We start from the raw sequence: 25,178 nt of genomic DNA, 5'->3' as shown, positions 1-25,178 counted from the left end.
CTAGAAAAATACCGGCGTCCTTCCTAACTCCGTTGCCGGAGAGAATGAAGCAAATCTAATGCAACATATTATGGAGTACCACTCTCCATATTTTCAAGCATAGTGGTGGCTGCATAATGTTATGGGTTGCTTGTAATCATTAAGGACTGGGGAGTTTTTCAGGATAAAAAAAGAATGGAATGGAGCTAAGCACAAACCTGGTTCAGTCTGCTTTCCACCAGACACTGGGAGACCTAAACCATAAGGACAAACCTGGTTCAGTCTGCTTTCCACCAGACACTGGGAGACCTAAACCATAAGGACAAACCTGGTTCAGTCTGCTTTCCACCAGACACTGGGAGACCTAAACCATAAGGACAAACCTGGTTCAGTCTGCTTTCCACCAGACACTGGGAGACCTAAACCATAAGGACAAACCTGGTTCAGTCTGCTTTCCACCAGACACTGGGAGACCTAAACCATAAGGACAAACCTGGTTCAGTCTGCTTTCCACCAGACACTGGGAGACCTAAACCATAAGGACAAACCTGGTTCAGTCTGCTTTCCACCTGACACTGGGAGACCTAAACCATAAGGACAAACACACTGGAGTTGCTTACCAGGATGACATTAAAATGTTCCCAAGTGGCTTAGTTAAAGTTTTTAAATTAAATAGGCTTAAAAATCTATGGCAATACTTAAAAACAGCTTTCTAGAAATGCTCAACAACCAACTTAACACAGCTTGAAGAATTTTCAGGTGTGCAAGGCTCTTAGAGACTTCCCCAGAAAGGCTCACCTCTGTAATCGCCGCGAAAGGTGATTCTAATATGTATTGACTCATGGATGTGAATACTTATGTAAATGAGATATTTCTGTATCTAATTAACAATAAACGTGCAAAGATTTAAAAATAAAAAAAATCTCACTTATTAGGGGTTATTGTGCTTAGATGGGTGAGAAAAAAAAATATTTAATACATTTTGAATTGTAACAACAAAATTTGGAGTAAGTCAAGGGGTATGAAAACTTTCTTAAGACACTGTACGTATCACCTGTACCATATTTCCTACTGACCTCTAGCCATGTCGCTCTCAGAATAGAGGTTTTCTAGCCACAAAGGTCTTTGCAGGTTAAACACAAATTAAATAAATAAAAAATATCACCTAATAACTTCCACTTAATAAGTCATATTATTTTCTGAGGTCCGATTGAGAGAAATCTGTCATTTGAGGAGAGCCAAGACACGTAATCATAATGAGAGGAGATGAGAAAACGGGCTCCCCGCTATGACTTGCATTAAACTTAACGACGCCGTTATTAAAACCGTCACCGCCAATCTGGCCCGCCATCCCTCACTCCCTCTCTCATGTCCTCCTAAATGAGGGATCTGCCTGTGTTTCTCTTAGAGAGAGCTGGCCTGGACGGCCATTGGCTTGATCAATGCCATCTTTGTGAGGGCTTTCTTAGGTGACCCGTCCTTCCCAGCCTTCATTCTCAGTAGCCAGTGACTAACAACTAACAACGTAAGGGGGAAAATCCTGTGGTCTGCCCTGTCGGCCCTCCCCCCACCACCCAGCCCTATCCAAAACCCTCAAACAACCCCCACCCTCCCTGCAGAATGCATTAATAGGAAGAATTTTCTCATATTTCTTAAAGAGGCTATGGCTATTTATAGGACCAGTGAGGTGCATTCCGTGATGTAATCTATTAACCCTGGAATAAACATGAAGGGGTTCCACTCAAAGCCATTCATTTAACTTTTATTTGATTTTGGCCTTGTAAATAGAGTCTTGTGAGAGGTGAGTAGTCATCATAAGAATCAAATTGAACCTAAATGTAACTCATCACCTAGGCCTAAAATGCATCTTCATTTGGAACAATTACTTAGTATCTGGTCAAATTCTGATTGAATTACTGAGGAAATGTGGATAATTCTCTGTCAGATCTTTATAACTGGTCAGTTACTGATACCAACACAATTAGCCCAGGCACATCTCTCTCTCTCTCTGGAACCTCCGAGCACTCCTCTGGGCAGGGCTCACGGGGCTAAGCCTACTGTGTATTGTTAGTTGGTCTCGGGGGCAGGAAAGGCCATCTGCATGGGCATTGTGCTGATAATGTGTTCCACACTGAGCGATGGACTCACATGGAAATGAGTGCTTTCTCATGGAGAGGACCCCTGCTCCCCCTTCTCCATCACGCTGACATTCACAGGGAGACCCCAGTCAGCCTGGATTTTCACCACAGCACCCCCAGCATATCAATGGACCTCTCACCAGTAGTCCCCTCCATTGACACCCAATCTGAAGGATTACTGAATTACAATACACTACATGTTACGGTGGCTGATTGACCGTGGTAATTCGATGGGCTTCAATCAAGGTGAATGATTATCAACCAGGGAATTCCTCTGGTGCTTTCAAGATAAACACAAATGTAAGTAAAGTATAGCTACAGTAAGTGTGTAAGTGTTACAAAACACACACGCACAGCTAACATGGACCAATGGTTCCCAAATGTTGTTTTATTTTTGCTGTGAAGGTGAACCACGTAAGCTTTCTCAAGCCACCGAGGAGGAGGACGTAGCCACAACGACTCAAACCTTTTAGAAATCCCTGGCCTAGACCAGCCACGCTGTAGTCCACCAGACACTGAATCGGCACCTGAAACCCGACAATGAAATCATCAAGAACCTTTTCATTCCCACATGTGATCTGGCTGTTGTGTTGAACATCTCGCAAGTTTGTTTTACTCACTGCTTTAGCACACTCTGCTAACCCTGATGTCCTTGCCGTGTCTGAATCCTGGCTCAGGAAGGCCACCAAAAATTCAGAGATTTCCATACCCAACTATAACATTTTCCGTCAAGATAGAACTGCCAAAGGGGGAGGAGTTGCAGTCTACTGCAGAGATAGCCTGCAAAGTAATGTCATACTTTCCAGGTCCATACCCAAACAGTTCGAACTACTAATTTTGAAAATTACTCTCTCCAGAAATAAGTCTCTCACTGTTGCCGCCTGTTACCGACCCCCCTCAGCTCCCAGCTGTGCCCTGGACACCATTTGTGAATTGATCGCCCCCCATCTAGCTTCCGAGTTTGTTCTGTTAGGTGACCTAAACTGGGATATGTTTAACACCCCGGCAGTCCTACAATCTAAGCTAGATGCCCTCAATCTCACACAAATCATCAAGGAACCCACCAGGTACAACGCTAACTCTGTAAGCAAGGGCACCCTCATAGACGTCATCCTGACCAACTGGCCCTCCAAATACACCTCCGCTGTCTTCAACCAGGATCTCAGCGATCACTGCCTCATTGCCTGTATCCGCTACGGAGCCGCAGTCAAACGACCACCCCTCATCACTGTCAAACGCTCCCTAAAACACTTCTGTGAGCAGGCCTTTCTAATCGACCTGGCCCGGGTATCCTGGAAGGACATTGACCTCATCCCGTCAGTTGAGGATGCCTGGTCATTCTTTAAAAGTAACTTCCTCACCATTTTAGATAAGCATGCTCCGTTCAAAAAATGCAGAACTAAGAATAGATACAGCCCTTTGTTCACTCCAGATCTGACTGCCCTCGACCAGCACAAAAACATTCTGTGGTGGACTGCAATAGCATCGAATAGTCCCCGCGATATACAACTATTCAGGGAAGTCAGGAACCAATACACTTAGTCAGTCAGGAAAGCTAAGGCCAGCTTCTTCAGGCAGAAGTTTGCATCCTGTAGCTCCAACTCCAAAAAGTTCTGGGACACTGTGAAGTCCATGGAGAACAAGAGCACCTCCTCCCAGCTGCCGACTGCACTGAGGCTAGGTAACACGGTCACCACCGATAAATCCATGATTATCGAAAACTTCAACAAGCATTTCTCGACGGCTGGCCATGCCTTCCGCATGGCTACTCCAACCTCGGCCAACAGCCCCCCCCCCAGCTCCTCTCCCAAGCCTCTCCAGGTTCTCCTTTACCCAAATCCAGATAGCAGATGTCCTGAAAGAGCTGCAAAACTTGGACCCGTATAAATCAGCTGGGCTTGACAATCTGGACCCTCTATTTCTGAAACTATCCGCCGCCATTGTCGCAACCCCTATTACCAACCTGTTCAACCTCTCTTTCATATCGAGCGGAAATGGAGGAAAACTCGCCTCCCTGCGGACCTGGCATCCTTTCACTCCCTCCTCTCTACATTTTCCTCCTCTGTCTCTGCTGCTAAAGCCACTTTCTACCACTCTAAATTCCAAGCATCTGCCTCTAACCCTAGGAAGCTCTTTGCCACATTCTCCTCCCTCCTGAATCCTCCTCCCCCCTCCCCCTCCTCCCTCTCTGCAGATGACTTCGTCAACCATTTTGAAAAGAAGATCGACGACATCCGATCCTCGTTTGCTAAGTCAAACAACACCGCTGGTTCTGCTCACACTGCCCTACCCTGTGCTCTGACCTCTTTTTCCCCTCTCTCTCCAGATGAAATCTCGCGTCTTGTGACGGCCGGCCGCCCAACAACCTGCCCGCTCGACCCTATCCCCTCCTCTCTTCTCCAGACCATTTCCGGAGACCTTCTCCCTTACCTCACCTCGCTCATCAACTTATCCCTGACCGCTGGCTACGTCCCTTCCGTCTTCAAGAGAGCGAGAGTTGCACCCCTTCTGAAAAAACCTACACTCGATCCCTCCGATGTCAACAACTACAGACCAGTATCCCTTCTTTCTTTTCTCTCCAAAACTCTTGAACGTGCCGTCCTTGGTCAGCTCTCCCGCTATCTCTCTCAGAATGACCTTCTTGATCCAAATCAGTCAGGTTTCAAGACTAGTCATTCAACTGAGACTGCTCTTCTCTGTATCACGGAGGCGCTCCGCACCGCTAAAGCTAACTCTCTCTCCTCTGCTCTCATCCTTCTAGACCTATCGGCTGCCTTCGATACTGTGAACCATCAGATCCTCCTCTCCACCCTCTCCGAGTTGGGCATCTCCGGCGCGGCCCACGCTTGGATTGCGTCCTACCTGACAGGTCGCTCCTACCAGGTGGCGTGGCGAGAATCTGTCTCCTCACCACGCGCTCTCACCACTGGTGTCCCCCAGGGCTCTGTTCTAGGCCCTCTCCTATTCTCGCTATACACCAAGTCACTTGGCTCTGTCATAACCTCACATGGTCTCTCCTATCATTGCTATGCAGACGACACACAATTAATCTTCTCCTTTCCCCCTTCTGATGACCAGGTGGCGAATCGCATCTCTGCATGTCTGGCAGACATATCAGTGTGGATGACGGATCACCACCTCAAGCTGAACTTCGGCAAGACGGAGCTGCTCTTCCTCCCGGGAAGGACTGCCCGTTCCATGATCTCGCCATCACGGTTGACAACTCCATTGTGTCCTCCTCCCAGAGCGCTAAGAACCTTGGCGTGATCCTGGACAACAAACTGTCGTTCTCAACTAACATCAAGGCGGTGGCCCGTTCCTGTAGGTTCATGCTCTACAACATCCGCAGAGTACGACCCTGCCTCACACAGGAAGCGGCGCAGGTCCTAATCCAGGCACTTGTCATCTCCCGTCTGGATTACTGCAACTCGCTGTTGGCTGGGCTCCCTGCCTGTGCCATTAAACCCCTACAACTCATCCAGAACGCCGCAGCCCGTCTAGTGTTCAACCTTCCCAAGTTCTCTCACGTCACCCCGCTCCTCCGCTCTCTCCACTGGCTTCCAGTTGAAGCTCGCATCCGCTACAAGACCATGGTGCTTGCCTACGGAGCTGTGAGGGGAACGGCACCTCAGTACCTCCAGGCTCTGATCAGGCCCTACACCCAAATAAGGGCACTGCGTTCATCCACCTCTGGCCTGCTCGCCTCCCTACCACTGAGGAAGTACAGTTCCCGCTCAGCTCAGTCAAAACTGTTCGCTGCTCTGGCTCCCCAATGGTGGAACAAACTCCCCTCACGACGCCAGGACAGCGGAGTCAATCACCACCTTCCGGAGACACTTGAAACCCCACCTCTTTAAGGAATACCTAGGATAGGATAAAGTAATCCTTCTCACGCCCCTCCCCCCCTTAAAATATTTAGATGCACTATTGTAAAGTGGTTGTTCCACTGGATGTCATAAGGTGAATGCACCAATTTGTAAGTCGCTCTGGATAAGAGCGTCTGCTAAATGACTTAAATGTAAATGTAAATATCGTCTGAGATCCCCAAGGATTGGAAAGCTGCCGCAGTCATCCCCCTCTTCAAAGGGGGAGACACCCTGGACCCAAACTGTTACAGACCTATATCCATCCTGCCCTGCCTATCTAAGGTCTTCGAAAGCCAAGTCAACAAACAGGTCACTGACCATCTCGAATCCCACCGTACCTTCTCCGCTGTGCAATCTGGTTTCCGAGCCGGTCACGGGTGCACCTCAGCCACACTCAAGGTACTAAACAATATCATAACCACCATCGATAAAAGACAGTACTGTGCAGCCGTCTTCATCGACCTTGCCAAGGCTTTCGACTCTGTCAATCACCATATTCTTATCGGCAGACTCAGTAGCCTCGGTTTTTCGGATGACTGCCTTGCCTGGTTCACCAATTACGTTGCAGACAGAGTTCAGTGTGTCAAATCGGAGGGCATGCTGTCCGGTCCTCTGGCAGTCTCTATGGGGGTGCCACAGGGTTCAATTCTCGGGCCGACTCTTTTCTCTGTATATATCAATGATGTTGCTCTTGCTGCGGGTGATTCCCTGATCCACCTCTACGCAGACGACACCATTCTATATACTTTCGGCCCGTCATTGGACACTGTGCTATCTAACCTCCAAACGAGCTTCAATGCCATACAACACTCCTTCCGTGGCCTCCAACTGCTCTTAAACACTAGTAAAACCAAATGCATGCTTTTCAACCAATCGCTGCCTGCACCCGCATGCCCGACTAGCATCACCACCCTGGATGGTTCCGACCTTGAATATGTGGACATCTATAAGTACCTAGGTGTCTGGCTAGACTGCAAACTCTCCTTCCAGACTCATATCAAACATCTCCAATCGAAAATCAAATCAAGAGTCGGCTTTCTATTCCGCAACAAAGCCTCCTTCACTCACGCCGCCAAGCTTACCCTAGTAAAACTGACTATCCTACCAATCCTCGACTTCGGCGATGTCATCTACAAAATTGCTTCCAACACTCTACTCAGCAAACTGGATGCAGTGCCATCCGTTTTGTCACTAAAGCACCTTATACCACCCACCACTGCGACTTGTATGCTCTAGTCGGCTGGCCCTCGCTACATATTCGTCGCCAGACCCACTGGCTCCAGGTCATCTACAAGTCCATGCTAGGTACAGCTCCGCCTTATCTCAGTTCACTGGTCACGATGGCAACACCCATCCGTAGCACGCGCTCCAGCAGGTGTATCTCACTGATCATCCCTAAAGCCAACACCTAATTTGGCCGCCTTTCGTTCCAGTACTCTGCTGCCTGTGACTGGAACGAATTGCAAAAATCGCTGAAGTTGGAGACTTTTATCTCCCTCACCAACTTCAAACATCAGCTATCTGAGCAGCTAACCGATCGCTGTAGCTGTACATAGTCTATTGGTAAATAGCCCACCCATTTTCACCTACCTCATCCCCACACTGTTTTTATTTATTTACTTTTCTGCTCTTTTGCACACCAATATCTCTACCTGTACATGACCATCTGATCATTTATCACTCCAGTGTTAATCTGCAAAATTGTAATTATTCGCCTACCTCCTCATGCCTTTTGCACACATTGTATATAGACTCCCCTTTTTTTCTACTGTGTTATTGACTTGTTAATGGTTTACTCCATGTGTAACTCTGTGTTGTCTGTTCACACTGCTATGCTTTATCTTGGCCAGGTCGCAGTTGCAAGTGAGAACTTGTTCTCAACTAGCCTACCTGGTTAACTAAAGGTGAAAAAATAATAAAAAAATAAAAAAATAATCCGCCCATCTCACCACCACCCTAGTCTAAACAGCTTAAACAGACATCCATACTAGAGACATCAACCATCCCTCAGGCTGGGGCTAGGGGTGAAATTAATATGGAATCACTGAGCTCTCATTACTGACTCTTATCTACCATGTTTAACTCAGGAAAACAACCAATCTATCCAGTTCTAGTAAGGAACTTACAATGATGTGTGTGTGTTTCCTCCAATGGGTCTCTGGAATCCCAACCACACTGACTGGTCGCTTATCAGAGATAGGAGAGGGAAGTAAAGGGGGAATGTAACAAAAAAAACATGCTGGTTATCTGATTACACCACAAGAGTCATCATTGAGACTTGGGGGGGGGGGGGGGGGGGTATTATGATGAGTCTGGTGTGCCATGCAGCTGTGGGACATCAGTTCACACAGGAAGTAGCATGATCTATCCACTGTGATTTGTTTATGAATGGTTTGGCAACAATAAACACGGATAGGATGTGATGAAAGCTTCTGTATTTATGGTTGTGTAATGCTGGCATTACACAACCATAATGCCAGCGTCTATTTATGATTAGAATGTTTTATAGATTTGTTTTATTTTACCCTTATTTTACCAAGTAAGTTGGTAAAACATTCTAATTTACAGCAACGACCTGGAGAATAGTTACAGGGGGGTGGATGAATGAATGAGCCAATTGGAAGATGGGGATGATTAGGTGGCCATGCTGGTATAAAAGACAGATTAAAAAATTGCCAGGACACCGGGGTTAACACCCCTACTCTCACAATAAGCGCAATGGGATCTTTAGTGACCACACAAGGTCAGGATACCCGTTAAACATCCCATCCGAAAGTCGGCATCCTACACAGGGCAATGTCCCCAATCAATGCCCTGGAGCATTGGGATATTTATTTTTGACCAGAGGAAAGAGTGTGTCCTACTGGCACACCAATACCACTTAAATCAGAAGAGTTCAATCAGAAGCTAAATTAAACGAGAGGGGCACATTCTGATCAAACATGACAACCATGAAAGGAAAAGTACTCTCTTTTGATGAAGAGGCATCATAAGTCATCAAATATAATATACGGGTAGCTACATGTCTTATCAGGACCACCACATCATATCAAACCTTTCTATTATTGTTTAACAATCCATCAGAAAATCATTGGGATGTGTTGTATTACTATATACATTACTGTATGTATGGAGCAAGTACATCTCCTTTCAATTGTGTTTCAATTTTGAAATCTAAACAGAATTTACCCACATATACTTTTCTGTTTTTAATCATTTAGAATATTGTTTAGGTGTATGTTTTCAAAATGACCCAAATGATGGATGGGAATAGATTTTGTTTTTTGGCGAGAAGTGATCTCTCATTAAACGTCATGCTATGACATGTGAGAGGCGAATTTACGGCGTATATAATGGTTATTTTTCAGTTGTGTGTTCCTTCCCCGGCCTATTGTTTAGCAGATGTTCAGATGGACTCAAATCAAAAGGGCACATCCTCAAATCTCCTGGGCCAAACTATCTGTCTGAGCCACACAGATTAGGCTGTTTAATGCCAAAAAAGATTTTTATGAAATATTTCTGATACATTCACATGTGAACAACAGCCAATGGGCTGAGCAATAGAGAAATTAATCTTTACAAGTTGAGAATAGTCCAACAACATGTGTTGAAACATTTGCTTCTAACAGCTCTTTGCCAGTACTTTAATTTTCCTTCATGTTTCTCTATGTGAGGTTAAAAGGGCATTGACCTATATGTATCTTTGCAGTTAAATGGCTAACCTGACTGAATAATAAGAAGAGGGAAATGAATACCTTCATATCATGTCAGAGTGAAATCACCACAAGTCCAAAGGTCGCTTCATTCACAATAACCGAATAAGGAATTACATGACTTAATGCTTTCACTCCTCTTTCCTTCTGAGGCAAACATGGTGGTCAGCTTCTTGAAATTCAATTGTACACAATGGTGATGAAAAAAAACAATATAAAACGACGAGGGAACTGAGGAACAGTGAGCAAGAGAGTAAATATGGCTAAATCGTTAAACTATAAAATTCCAATACAAATATGGCTTTGATTTATTTCAGAATGTTCAATGAAAAAATAGGAGAATTTCAAATCTATAAACTAGATCAATTTGATTTAATAAAACTTTAGAAGTCAGTTAACTGTTATTTCAACCCACTTAAAAGCTCTAACATACTGCAAAAATAAATACAATTAAAAATAAGATTTGTAAGCACAGCATTTGTAATGATGCAATACAGTCATTATTGTTTGTTTGTGTAAAAAAGAAACAATGGGTTAAAAATGGACAGGAACTGTATATCTGTCTGAAGACTATAAAATATGAATACGATAGGTTAAAAAACATGTCACAATGTTAACAGTCAAGTTCAATTTGTAAGTCGCTCTGGATAAGAGCGTCTGCTAAATGACTTAAATGTAAATGTAAATGTAAGTTAGGACCCTTGTACTATATAATAACTGGCTGTACAGGAAAACCGATGGGGACTGGAAGAGCCGTTTCCTCATCAATTACTAAGAGACACAGGGGGTCTGTTTTCATGAACTGTGCATAGATAAATGTTAGAAACTGTTGTGATACACCCATAGCGAAAACAGAGATATCAGCAGACACAGTGCCTTCAGAAGGTATTCACAGACCGTGACTTTTTCCACATTATGTTGTGTTACAGCCTGATTTTAAAATGGATTAAATTGAGATTTTGTGTCACTAGCCTACATATAATACTCTAGAATGTCAACGTGGACTTGTGTTTTTAGAAATGTTTAAAAGTTTATAAAAATGAAAAGCTAAAATGGCTCGAGTCAAATTCCCCGTTCCGCTGGACAATAACCTAAAACACAAGACCAAATCAACACTTGAGTTGCTTACCAAGAAGACCGTGAATATTCCTGAGTGGCTTAAATCGGCCTGAAAATCTATGTCAAGACTTGAAAATGGCTGTCTAGCAATGATATACAACCCACTTGACAGAGCTTGAAGAATTGTAAGATGAATAATGTGTAAATGTCGTACATTCCAGGTGTGCAAATTACTTAGAGACTTACCAAGAAAGACTCACAGCTGCAATCGCTGCCAAAGGTGACTCTAACATGTATTGACTCAGGGGTATGAATACGTATGTATATGAGGTATTTCTGTATTTCATTTGCAATCATTTTGCAAATATTTATAAAAACATGTTTTCACTGTGTCATTATGAGATATTTTGTGTAGATGGGTGAGAAGAAAAATAGATTTAAGCCATTTTGAATTCAGGCAGTAACACAACAAATGGTGGAATAAGTCAAGGGGTACGAATACTTTTTTGAAGACACTGTACCATCTTCTATTCCTGTGTCTAAACATCACTAAAACCTACAAAATGGTTTTATATGTTTTAAGATTGTTCTACAGACAACACTGTTATATGAGTTTGTAACAAGTTCTACCATATTGCCACAGTCCACAGCAGCACAGCAGCACTGCTGACTGCAACCAACAGACATGAGAAAACCTAAGCTGTATGACTGAAAGAATGTTATTTAATACATATAAAAAGCTATGTTAAAAAGAATCCAAGGAATTGATTTAGCATTGATTAGCAATGACACACAGGAAATGTTACAATATTAAATCAATACTGAGTGTTAACTGCAACACTGCTCCAGTGTCTGTACGGGTCCACACTTTCCTGTGTTAAATAAATAGAGTTTTTTGTTTTATTTTTCTTTATTATTTTCCTCTAACCTTACCACCCCTTCCCTTAATTGGAGTAAACTAATGAACAACAACACTTAGGCTTCTACTTCCAACTTAAACATACTATATACATTTTACGGATACAATCTATTTTTACAATAGTAACCTTTTGTTTGTTTTCACTCCTATCCTACCGCTACCCTAAACCCCTCCCATCTATTTCTGAAAACCATCCAATTTTATTTTCTATTTGCCATATGTTTTTACCTGTGCTGTTTCACAAAGGTTCTGAATCTACATTTTTGAATATATTTTACAAGAGTTATCTTGTTGTTATTAGTCCCACCCTTTAGCTCCTCTCAACCCCTCCCTCCCATCTAGCGCTTCCATATTGGATTGGATTAATACACTTCTTAGTGTAAAGCCTTATTTGCATTTCCCAGGTTGCCTTGGGATTCGAGTGAATTGTAGAGTTATCACTCATGACTGTATTTGTTAGTGACAGAGATATGATCGTTGTGGCCTTCACCCAGTGAGAACCTTAAAATTGTATTATTCATGACAATACATACTTATTTTGAGCCTAGTTTTAGCCTAAAACAGTGGCCTGAAACTAATGGTTTACAGGCCACATTGGGCCTGCATGTCACATTATGTTGGCTTGCAAAGTGATGTGTAATTCCTATTGGAATCCAGCCAGATTGGAGATATCCAACATTTGGCATTTGTATTCACCCGCAACCTGCATTCAGAATGACTGACAGGGTTGTGAAGACTAAGATATGAGACTACATAAAGCATCTAAACTGGATCAACCATTTCAGTAAAGGGTGCAATAAATCTAAGTTAAAAATTGGATTATTTTAGAAACATTTACGTTACTTATATTTCAGTAACATAAGATGAATTAATCAAACATTCTAAAAATCAACCTGCAACAGAGCATGCTGGGAAATATGATTATGATGGGCATGGTTTTGATTCAGCACTGGTTATTAACACCAACACTGGGTTCTTTTACACCACTGAGTTCTACAGAGTTAATTTAACTCCTGAATCAACACTAGAGATGTTACACTGAAAAATCTACATGAAATGATACTGGCCAATTTGCTGTGCATAAAAAAAGGTAGAAAAGGAAAAAGTAACACTGGTCAACACGACAATAAACAGGCAAAAACAGACAATGAATGGGTTAACACTGAAGATGTGGACAAGCACCTAAAGGATGAACTAAAAGTGGCAATGGGCATGGGTTGGTAATTAAAGAGTTAATACTTAAGGGTTAAAAGTGAAGTTGTGGTCAGTCCGGTAAAGGGTTAATAATAGTGAAGGTGTGTGACGTGGATATGTCACAGAGCCATCACAGGATGACAGTTTCTGTGAGAAAGCTTGACTATCAGGCAATTGTCAAGGTGGATGGGCTTCAGTCAGGAAGGAAGTTGTCAAGGTGGATGGGCTTCAGTCAGAAAGGAAGTTGTCAAGGTGGATGGGCTTCAGTCAGGAAGGAAGTTGTCAAGGTGGATGGGCTTCAGTCAGGAAGGAAGTTGTCAAGGTGGATGGGCTTCAGTCAGGAAGGAAGTTGTCAAGGTGGATGGGCTTCAGTCAGGAAGGAAGTTGTCAAGGTGGATGGGCTTCAGTCAGGAAGGAAGTTGTCAAGGTGGATGGGCTTCAGTCAGGAAGGAAGTTGTCAAGGTGGATGGGCTTCAGTCAGGAAGGAAGTTGTCAAGGTGGATGGGCTTCAGTCAGGAAGGAAGTTGACGGTTAACAGGTTGTAAAAAGGAGAGTTTGTGACTCATAGTAAAACTTGCCAATCACCTCTGATAGCTCACTCACCTCTGTATCTCAATGACTAGGGCCTGAAACCATCATTACACACACACCGCACTGACAGCTATAAAATGTTCATAAGATTTATATGATAGTTAAATGAATAGCCTATATTCAAATAAATTAATTTGAAAATAGAAACGCTGAAAACCTTCATGAATGATAAAACTCTATGAACCCTTGTAATGACCAATAGACTTTAACCAAATTCTGCAGTTTTTCGTAACCTCAATTTGGGAATAATCTGTCAACAAATTGGAGAAAAAAGACAGATTTTATTAAAACAAGCACTAAAGAGTATGTATTCTTGAAACAAAGAAAAGAGCAGTAAAAACAACTGCTGATAAAGGATGTGAGCTGATGCAATCTCAAAGTATGATTTCAGCACAGCAGTGTGTGTGTGTGTGTGTGTGTGTGTGTGTGTGTGTGTGTGTGTGTGTGTGTGTGTGTGTGTGTGTGTGTGTGTGTGTGTGTGTGTGTGTGTGTGTGTGTGTGTGTGTGTGTGTGTGTGTGTGTGTGTGTGTGTGTGTGTGTGTGCGTGCGTGCGTGCATGCATGCGTGCGATGTCTCAGGTGCCAATTTAACACCATGTTAGGTATACACAGCAAGGGCCACTCCCCCAACTGGCAGGTGTACAGACCAAGGGTAGTTTCCTGCTACACACCCTGGTCCTGACACCTTGACAAGGGCACCAACCATCCAAGGCCTAAGCCTGCTTCCTCCTATCTGTGCCCAGCAGGCAGCCCTCCATACAGGGCAGGGTTATATAACCTTTTCACAGTATTGTGCTGACCCGAATCGGACTGTGCTGGCTCTGATACATTTTTTTGTACATAGTTTTCTTCCATCACGTTTATGGTAGATGCATAACTTGGCACGGCACATCTCGGCTCAGTAATGTGAAGTGGGTATTGGTGTGAGAGGCAGGCAGCGTAGGTGGGTGGGTGTGAAGGTTCTATTAGCAGGAGGCTTGGGAAGGCCAGACCACAGGGCTGGTGACAGTGACGTCTAACTTGAGATCAGATCAGTCTGGGAGGGTGACACCAAGCTGCCAGTGGTGGGCAACAGACGGAAAAAGTACACAGTTGTTGCTCCACTCATTACGGCATGTGTGAAATGTCTTTATACGCCGATATCACCTGACCCCATTTCCACTGGAGTGTCATATGACACTAAATGAAGAGCAGAGCACAGACAGTCAGTCAGTCTAAGGTCACCATGGAAAAGCGAGAGAGACAGCAGTGACACACTGTATCACGATTTTAAACTAGATTTCAACCAGACCGTAGGCCAGAGACGGTTCATCCTAACCTGAGAAACAGTCTTACATACATACTCATACCCATAGCCATCCACACCATGTTAGAGCATGGCCATCAGTTAGCATCCAGACTATGGAAGATATTGAGGGGACAAAAGATAAATCTTACCAGAGCAGCACAAATACATTTTCTACTGTTTAATCACCACACCCTTCAAGGGTCTGTCAAAACACTTGGAAAATAAAGTGTATTCCATAAAACACTGCATCTTCCAAAAATCCCCTTGTTAAATTGATGCTAACATTTTGGTCAGTGACCTGTGTCGCAGTCAGAACGAAATTAGAGCGGGTTTTCCTAAAAGGGGCACGAATGACCTCAAAATGCCACACTTGAACTTCTCTCAACCGTCATGTTCCAAATGAACGTATTCATGTGTGATACTACCTCCCTCATTGCCCCCCTGCCTCCCCCGTGACACACAGACGCACGCAAGCCTGCACACATACACACACAAACACACTTTTGCACAGACACACACATTTCCATTTCTTCAGCGGAGGCCCAATATTACTCAATGGCTAGGTTACTTACCCAATCAGAGACACCATCTGCTCCACTATGTGCCTGCTGAAGGTTATGATCACCAACAGTTTCTGTGACAAAGAAAGAGAGAGACAGTCAGTCAGTAGACCATGAGGTCATGGAGGGTAAATACAGGCCCGGCCGGGGCAGTACACTCATGGTTTTGATCATTAATACTCCCTATATTGGATTCCCTGTAGTCAACCAACACCACACTTGGTGACTGACAAAACCAGCCATGATGTGGCCATTTGTCATCAAGGCCAGAAACAAAAGTCTGAGCCCCTATGACACATAAATGCACTCAGGTCAGGGAAATTACTGTACACAGATAGGCAGGGTGAGGGAGGGTTTGGGGCTACTGTTGATACATAGAGAACACACACATTAAAACATACTATGGTATAAATACTATATATATGGTATAAATACTATAGTATTCACTTTGGTGTTTTTTCAGACATGACTGTAGTATAATGTAGTATTTACAGTTTACTATAGTTTAAATAATGTAGTAAAATAATATGTAGTATATACTGTACTAAAGTAATTACTGTAGCGTTTTTTTTACTGTAGTATAATAGGCAATTTGGTTAACGATGATGCTGAGTCTCAGATTTTTCACTTTAAAATGTCAAACAAAAAACAATTATTGCAATGTTATACAAACAGCACAAACTGTCATTGTTACCAAACTTTGCATCTGCACTGACATTTTTCAAAGTAGTCCTTTAAAAAAAAACATTTTAAAGTGAAAAATCTTTTACTGTGAAATTGCCCATATACTATAGTAATTACGGTAGTGTTTTTTGGAATGTAGTATACTATTGTATTTACTGTAGTGATTTGTGGACTGAGGTATACTGTAGTATTTACTTTATTTTGTCTTTTCCTTTTTTTTAAATGTTTTACTTTGACCCCTTTTTCTCCCCAATTTTGTGATATCCAATTGGTAGTTACAGTCTTGTCCCATCACTGCAACTCTCCTACGGACTCAGGAGAGCCATGCGTCCTCTGAAACACGACCCTGCCAAGCCGCAATGCTTCTTGACACATTGCTTGCTTAACCAATGTGTTCGGAAGAAACACCATCCAGCTGGCGACCAGAGTCAGCTTGCAGGTGCCCGGTCCACCACATTGAGTTGCTAGAGCGAGGTGGGACAAGAAAATCCTGGCCGGCCATACCCTCCCCTCACCCGGACAACGATGGGCCAATTGTGCATCACCCCATGGGTCTACCGGTCATGGCCGGCTGTGACACAGCCTGGAATCGAACCCGGGTCTGTAGTGATGCCTCAAGCACTACGATGCAGTGCCTTAGCGCACACAAACAATCCATGTCTCAATTGTCTCAAGGCTTAAAAATACTTCTTTAACCTGTCTCCTCCCCTTCATCTACACAGATTGAAGTGGATTTAACAAGTGACATCAATGAGGAATCATAGCTTTCACCTGGATTAATCTGGTCAGTCTATGTCATGGAAAGAGCAGGTGTTCTTAATGTTTTGTATACTAAGTGTATGATCTATATTTGGCATGTAGGTTTCTCACTTATGGGTGCAACCAATTGGAACATGGGGGAGGGGAATGGGCAGTGTATAGTGTTTTTGAGGACATTACTGTAGTATTTACTGCAGTGTTTTCTTGTGGATATTACTGTGGTATTACTATAGTATTATTTTCATGTAGGGAGTTGAAGAGGGGGATTTGGGGAGGGGGATAAGGATGAGCAAGGCTATTGAGGGGATGGAGTGATCAGGAGGAGATGTGTCACTCCTCTCAGACAGCAGTTCTTAACAGTAAAAGTGAAGTTTTGGGGATTTTGTGTTCCTGTCCAGAATGACTCCTGCTTACTCATTGCTGGACAAAGAAGACATGGGGTCTCAATAAGGCTCTGTTTACCATTCAGTTACTGTTCAGCCCCCAATTGAGCAGGAAACCAGGAAACACTGGGTCTGGGATAGACCAACATAACAAAGACCAAGTCTTACAAACATGTTTTTGTCCTCTTCTCTATTGACGCCTCTGAGTGAGTTCACATGTGTAGCCCTTTCCTGCAGTCAAATGAAACTAGCGGCCTCATGGGTGGAATGTTATTCATATTTTTCATAAATTCATAACCAATAAACATTTATTTTTTTTTTAAATGCCAAAAATGTGGTGTTTCTGTGTTACATTTAAGTTTTATGTGATGTATATAAAGTGTAATATTGGGATGGAAATTCAAAATGGAATACATTTCAACTCTATATCTGACATAGTACAGGTGTCTTCTTTCTTTAAGCCCATAACCATGTGTGTCAGGTGTAAACTTTTGTTTCAAAGTAGATTTGTTTAAGACTGCCAAGAAACACTCTGTGTGACCCTGATTTAGCCAACTGCAGTAAAAGGTTAACAAGATGATACTACCCCATTGTACCATTCATACAGGGAATCAACATTTGAGTGGGTTCTCACAATGGCAATGTGCATCTGTTGAAACCCATTGAAACACAGAGACTATACCTAAACTAGTAGGAATGTGGAAGTCAGAGAGGCTATCATAATGGAGATTACTCCTATCCTATTGTTTAGACCAGACTGTGTGTCACGGGTACTGAAAGTAAAAGGCAATAGCAGAAACTTCTGCTTAACAATAAACCATTTCCTCTAAGCTTTTACTGTCCGTTTGATAATGGAAGGACATTTACTCGTGTCTCCGCCCAGCTAAACCAAACTGAGCTATTTCAACACTTTACAATTAGGACTATAAAACCAAAATTCCTTAAATGTTATGATATAATTTTTGATAGTTCCTATCAATATTTCAAAACCTAGCCACATCACCACAGTACCGTCAGAAAAACAGATCCAGTTCAGAGTATGACAGGGTTAAGAGTTATGAAAAGGCTTTCATCCTCTGGGCCTCGTGTCACAGTTGGCAGGAACAGATTGTTGTTGTGAATCTAAACGCACCACCTGACCTGAAGGTACAACCCAGTTATCCAGCTCTCAAAGGGCATTTAAGGTGGCTGAGTATTACGCCCACACAGAAAACACATTGAGGTGTCCCAGTATTACGCCCACACAGAAAACACATTGAGGTGGCTGAGTAATACGCCCACAGAGAAAACACATTGAGGTGTCCCAGTATTACGCCCACACAGAAAACACATTGAGGTGGCTGAGTATTACGCCCACACAGAAAACACATTGAGGTGTCCCAGAAAACACATTGAGGTGGCTACGCCCACACAGAAAACACATTGAGGTGGCTGAGTATTACGGCCACACAGAAAACACATTGAGGTGTCCCAGTATTACGCCCACACAGAAAACACATTGAGGTGTCCCAGTATTACGGCCACACAGAAAACACATTGAGTTGTCCCAGTATTACGCTCACACAGAAAACACATTGAGGTCTCCCAGTATTACGCCCACACAGAAAACACATTGAGGTGTCCCAGTATTACGCTCACACAGAAAACACATTGAGGTCTCCCAGTATTACGCCCACACAGAAAACACATTGAGGTGTCCCAGTATTACGCCCACACAGAAAACACATTGAGGTGTCCCAGTATTACGCCCACACAGAAAACACATTGAGGTGTCCCAGTATTACGCTCACACAGAAAACACATTGAGGTCTCCCAGTATTACGCCCACACAGAAAACACATTGAGGTGTCCCAGTATTACGCTCACACAGAAAACACATTGAGGTCTCCCAGTATTACGCCCACACAGAAAACACATTGAGGTGTCCCAGTATTACGCCCACACAGAAAACACATTGAGGTGTTCCAGTATTACGCCCACCAGACCTAATCGTCTCTATGATGCTGCTGCCCACGCCACTCTCTGTATCATCACAGACAGTGTTAATCTTCTGTACAATAGGGGTTTCTCTATGGCCAACACCCATACCCACACAACTAAATTTACCTCACTACTAGGGTATCTAGAGAAATTTAGCCATGTGAATTTAACATTACTAGAGAGATAAAGAGGATACGTTTCATTTTTTGAATCAATCTTATTAAACGTCACATAATGAATCAGCTTACTCATTTGGCACCCTACAGTCTTTGGTCATTTTTTGTATTTTGATTTATAAAATAGTTTATAGAGGATTTAGAAAGATAATCCATTAAGCATACAGACACTGTCTAACATGGCACAAAGTGGATTAGGTCATTAATCCTTCCATGCATGGGGAAAAACTGAATCAACTTTTACACAGTAATCATCAGTGTATACTTCTTTGCAGTACAAATTCACTTTTCAGTTCAATAAATAAAATAAAGGTTCCTTATTTGTTTTCTCAAGTGATAAAAAAATATTATCCCTACTAAAGTACACTATATATACACAAAAGTATGTGGACAGCCCTTCTAATGAGTAGATTCAGCTATTTCAGCCACACCCATTGCTGACAGGTGTATAAAATCAAGCACACGGTCATGCAATCGTTATAGACAAACATTGGAAGTAGAATGGACTTAATAAAGAGCCCAGTGACTTTCAACAAGGCACCGTCATAAGATGCCATCTTTCCAACAACTCAATTTGTCAAATTTCTGCCCTGCTAGAGCTGCCCTGATCAACAGTAAGTGCTGTTTATTGGGAAGTGGAAATGTACAGGAACAACAATGTCTCAGCCGCGGAGTGGTAGGCCACATAAGCTCACAGAATGGGACGGCTGAGTGCTGAAGCGCGTGAAAAAAAAAATATATACAAAATAAAAAATACATTTAAAAAATCGCCTGTCCTTATTTGCAACACTCACTCCCGAGTTCCAAACTGCCTCTGGAAACAACATCAGCACAATAACTGTTTGTCGGGAGCCTCGGGAAATGGGTTTTCGATGGCCGAGCAACCGCACGCAAGCCAAAGATCACCATACGCACTGACAAGCGTCAGCTGGAGTGCTGCAAAGCTCGCCGCCATTGGACTCTGGAGCAGTAGAAATGTGTTCTCTGGACTGATGAATCAAGCTTCATCATCTGGCAACCTGATGGACGAATATGGGTTTGGCGGATGCCAGGAGAATTCTGCCTGCCCCAACTGTAAAGTTTGGTGGAGAAGTAATAATGGTCTGGGGCTGTTTTTCATCGTTCGGGCAAGACCCCTTAGTTCCAGTGAAGGGAAATCTTAAAGCTACAGCATACAATGACATTCTAGACGATTATGTGCTTCCAACTTTGTGGCAACAGTTTGGGGAAGGCCCTTTCCTGTTTCAGCATGACAGTGCCCCCATGCACAAAGCAAGGTCCATACAGAAATGGTTTGTTGAGATAGGTGCACAGAGCCCTGACCTCAACCCCATCGGAAACCTTTGGGATGAATTGGAACGGTGGCTGCGAGCCAGGCCTAATCGCCCAACATCAGTGCCCAACCTCACTAATGCACTTGTGGCTGAATGGAAGCAAGTCCCTGCTGCAATGTTCCAACATCTAGTGGAAAGCCTTCCCAGAAGAGTGGAGGACTTTATAGCAGCAAAGTGGGAACCAACTCAATATTAATGCCCATGATTTTGGAATGAGATATTCAACGAGCAGGTGTCCATATACTTTTGGTCATGTAGTGTATGTTTCCCTGAGTGCAGCAGCTGCTTTCACAAAATGGATGACAGACCCTGCTTTCACTGCACAAAATGGCCTCCTTACACTCTTAGCTGAGTACAGAACAGGAGGATCCCTCCTTATCCTCCACATAGTTTTACTATCATGTCTGAAATATCCATTTTCAAAACAAACTAAAGTCTTGATTAAAAAAAACTTTACTTTGTCAACATTTTATATCAAACTACGGATCTGAGTAGTCTCTTTGTCATTACAAAAGAATACATAAGAAAAGTGAGTTTTGTGTGCAAGACATTTTGTGCATTCATTTCTGCCATGTGCTGGTATACAGTACTCACCTGAATGTGCATTTTGGCTAAGGCTTTCCCAATTAGCGTTGCTCCAAAAAAAGGTCCAAAAGGGAACCATGTTATTTCTGCCAGGTCAAACATTGGATTGGTAATCTGGAGAACGAGATAATATAAATTAAATATCAGAAAGGAATATGGATAAGTGACAACAATTATAGAGCAAAGAAACAACTTAACTCTATAGAAGAGTGCAAGGACTCAATATTCTTCAATATTGTTCAGTCCAAACAAAGTTTTGTTAAATGCTCCTATGTTTGAAGTATTTAGCACTGACTGGAGCTATTTAACGCATTAGTAATACAATGACTAAAATACCCAGAATAAAGATAGCTTTATATTAACAATAATAATGATTCATCTGTTCGGTCTGTTGGTTTGAGGGTTGAGCCATCAGCAGTTCACTTTAAATTGACAGACAGTTTCATTATGCACAGAAATGCTATTTTAAAGGTCTGAATTTAGACTGTAGTCACTTTCTTGTATTTTCAGACATGAATAGGGATGATGATTTTTTTGTTTTATAGAATAGAGTTCCATATGTGATTTCACTTACAGAGGCGCAGACTAGAATTCCAAAGAATCCAACCCTCTGAACCATTTGCTGCACTTGCACTGTAAGTCCTGAAAAGAACAATGGCAAATATTTAACAGATCATTCTCATTTGCATGACAACATAGACATAAATTGTATGCCTCTTTAATTATTAAAATATGATTTTCAGATTAGCAGATTCAATTTTGTTCAGCAGTTTACATCAAAAGCTACACAGGGTCTTCAGAAAGTATTCACACCCCTTGACTTATTCCACTTTTTGTTGTGTTACAAAGTGGGATTCAAATTCATTTAATTGTCATTTTCTGTCAACGATCTACACAAAATACACTGTAATATGAAAGTGGAAGAAAAATTCTAAAATTTGTAAAATAATATATATAAACAAATACATGAAAAATAAAACACTAATATATGTTGATTAGATACATATTTAATATCAATATCAATATATGTTAGGATCTCCTTTGGCAGCGATTACAGCTGTGAGTCTTGGAGAGTGGTATTCAGTAATGTGATGTATTTGATTTGCCCCAAACATAATACTTTGTATTCAGGACAAAAAAATGAATTGCTTTGCCACATTTTTTGCTGCATTTCTTTGCTGCCTTGTTGCAAAGCATGTTTTGGAGAAAAAATATTCTGTACAGGCATCCTTCTTTCACGCTTTCAACTAAGTTTGTTTTGTGGAGTAACTACAATGTTGATCCATCCATCCTATCACAGCCATTAAACTAACTGTACTAAAGTGGAACTGATAATCATTAAAAACATACAATCATAACATCGGTAAAAAATATGAAATTCCCAGTTTATGCTGAAAAACCAACTTTATAAGAAGTTTACAAAATAGGTTCTATCTGACTCAACATTCCATGACAAACAATAAGGCATCGCTGGCAGAATAGATGGATGCAGTTCAATGCATGATTAATATAATTCACCAATACATTTCTTGGCTGTCTCTATTCGAGATGCACTTTTTCAGTTACAATAACAAAAATTGCAAAAATGTAACGAATGTAACTAAGGCTCGGAATGTCAATACAATCAAACGAGCAAGAGCAATGATCACAAGACAGTCATAAGAATGAGGAGAGAATTGTGGACTACAGGAAAAGAAGGACCAAGCACACCCCCATTCTCATCGACTGGGCTGTAGTGGAGCAGGTTGAGAGCTTAAATTTCCTTGGTGTCCACATCACCAACAAACTAACATGGTCCAAGCACAACAAGACAGTCGTGAAGAGGGCATGACAAAACCTATTCCCCATGGGCATTGGTCCTCAGATCCTCAAAAGGTTCTACAGCTGCACCATCGAGAGCATCCTGACTGGTTGCATCACTGCCTGGTATGGCAACTGCTCAGCCTCCGACCACAAGGCACAACAGAGTGTAGTGCGTACGGCCCAGTACATCACTGGGGGTAAGCTTCCTGCCAACCAGGACTTATATACCAGGCGGTGTCAGAGGAAGGACCTAAAAATTGTCAAAGAATCCAGCCACCCCAGTCATAGACTGTTCTCTCTGCTACCGCACGTCAAACAGTACCCGGAGCGCCAAGTCTAGGTCCAAAAGGCTTCTAAACAGCTTCTACCCAAAAGCCATAAGACTACTGAACATGTGCATTTTGGCTAAGGCTTTCCCAATTAGCGTTGCTCCAAAAAAAGGTCCAAAAGGGAACCATGTTATTTCTGCCAGGTCAAACATTGGATTGGTAATCTGGAGAACGAGATAATATAAATTAAATATCAGAAAGGAATATAGATAAGTGACAACAATTATAGAGCAAAGAAACAACTTAACTCTATAGAAGAGTGCAAGGACTCATTATTCTTCAATATTGTTCAGTCCAAACAAAGTTTTGTTAAATGCTCCTATGTTTGAAGTATTTAGCACTGACTGACATAAGACTACTGAACATCTAATCAAATGGCTACCCAGACTATTTGCATTGCCCCCCCCCCCTTTGCACTTCTACTCTCTGTTATTATCTATGCATAAGTCACTTTAATAACTCTACCCACATGTATATATTACCTCAATTACCTCGTATAACCAGTGCCCCCGCACATTGTACCAGTACCCCCTGTATATAGCCTCTCTACTGCAATTTTACTGTCATTCTTTAATTATTTGTTACTTCATAATTTTTTTTGTGGTATTTTTCTTAAAACTGCATTGTTGATTTAAGGCTTGTAAAGTAAGCATTTCACTGTATTCGGTGCGCATGTGACAAATCAAATGAGATTTGATTTGAATTTATGAGCGCAACACCCGCTGGATATGGCCAGTGTCAGTAAACGGAGGCAGAAAAAGTAATAGCCAGGAACACTCTAAAGTGAAATGGTCATGGTAAGGTGTTCTTAGCCAGTTAGCCTGGGTGCTTGGTTGGGACAAGTATACATTAGCAGGCAAGCAGCAGAAGGATGAGGATGCTACACTTGTTTATCAGTGAAATTTAGCGGAGAAAGTTTGAGAGGGTTAATCTAATGTTCCTTCGTTGGATATTAGCTCATCTTGCCTGGCAAGCATTAGTTGTTGATCTTGCTGTTGTTTATGTGCATAACTGAGGGAGAGAGAGACTACCCTTTCATGGTTGTTTGATCAGTAGGACTGTAAAGTTCCCAAATGTAAGAGGACTCCTGTGGTTTTAAAATATTTTCAGAATTCCATTCAGGTGTATTTTGTGGCTTTTGGCGAATGCGTTCTAATGATTTATAGTCACGCAATGGCAACTGTCTGTAAACCCACAGTCCAGTTCAAAATGAATAATGGCAAATGGCTTGTTTGTATAAAGGCCTACTGTAGCGCAGATTGGCTATAGCACACCGGTCTATGTAGACTCCAGTCTTGGACGAGACAGATGCTTTTATTAGGTTTTATTTACTGCAGTGTCTATTAATTGTCAAAAAGCTCAGCCGGTTTCCCACTCTATATTGCTATATAATTTTCACAAATGCCTTAGTATACGCAATTCCCAAACATTCTACAAAAATGACCATATCCAAGTGCTCTCTTCTTAGAAAATGTTTTAAGTGTCATATTCTTCCTGGGGGTGTATAGGAACTGATTTTGTATATGATTTCATGTTGCTAAAATGCTGTCAGCTCCACTTTAAAATCACCATTTGCCTCATGGTGAAATCCCTGAGCAGTTTCCTTCCTCTCCGGCAACTGAGTAAGGAAGGAAGCCTGTATCTTTGTAGTGACTGAGTGTATTGATACACCATTCAAAGTGTAATGAATAACTTCACTATGCTCAAAGGGATATTCAATGTTTTTTTACCCATCTGCCAATAGGTGCACTTCTTTGCGAGGCATTGGAAAACCTCCCTGGTCTTTGTGGTTGAATAGGTGTTTAAAATTATATTATTATTATTATTATATATTATATA

The 25,178-nt window shown here is 42.2% G+C and overlaps 1 protein-coding gene across 4 annotated transcripts in view; it reads right to left on the bottom strand.

Annotated features, from left to right (window-relative positions):
• Nucleotides 1-25,178, bottom strand: part of LOC123998630 (vacuole membrane protein 1-like) — a 51,760-nt gene that overhangs the window by 15,316 nt on the left and 11,266 nt on the right. For all 4 annotated transcript variants that reach the window (XR_006832300.1, XR_006832299.1, XR_006832301.1 and 1 more), the window contains exons 2-4: nucleotides 21,782-21,849; nucleotides 21,217-21,321; nucleotides 15,319-15,380 (exon numbers count right to left, since the gene is read on the bottom strand). Coding sequence is in view for 1 of the 4 variants with exons in the window: in XM_046303683.1 (XP_046159639.1) it covers nucleotides 15,319-15,380; nucleotides 21,217-21,321; nucleotides 21,782-21,826 (212 nt within the window). In the remaining 3 variants the exon portion in view is untranslated. The remainder of the gene's footprint in view (nucleotides 1-15,318; nucleotides 15,381-21,216; nucleotides 21,322-21,781; nucleotides 21,850-25,178) is intronic.

This window comes from Oncorhynchus gorbuscha, linkage group LG16, assembly GCF_021184085.1.
Source record: "Oncorhynchus gorbuscha isolate QuinsamMale2020 ecotype Even-year linkage group LG16, OgorEven_v1.0, whole genome shotgun sequence".
In the NCBI taxonomy this organism is placed as follows: domain Eukaryota; kingdom Metazoa; phylum Chordata; class Actinopteri; order Salmoniformes; family Salmonidae; genus Oncorhynchus; species Oncorhynchus gorbuscha.
This window is presented reverse-complemented; position numbering and strand designations above follow the sequence as displayed.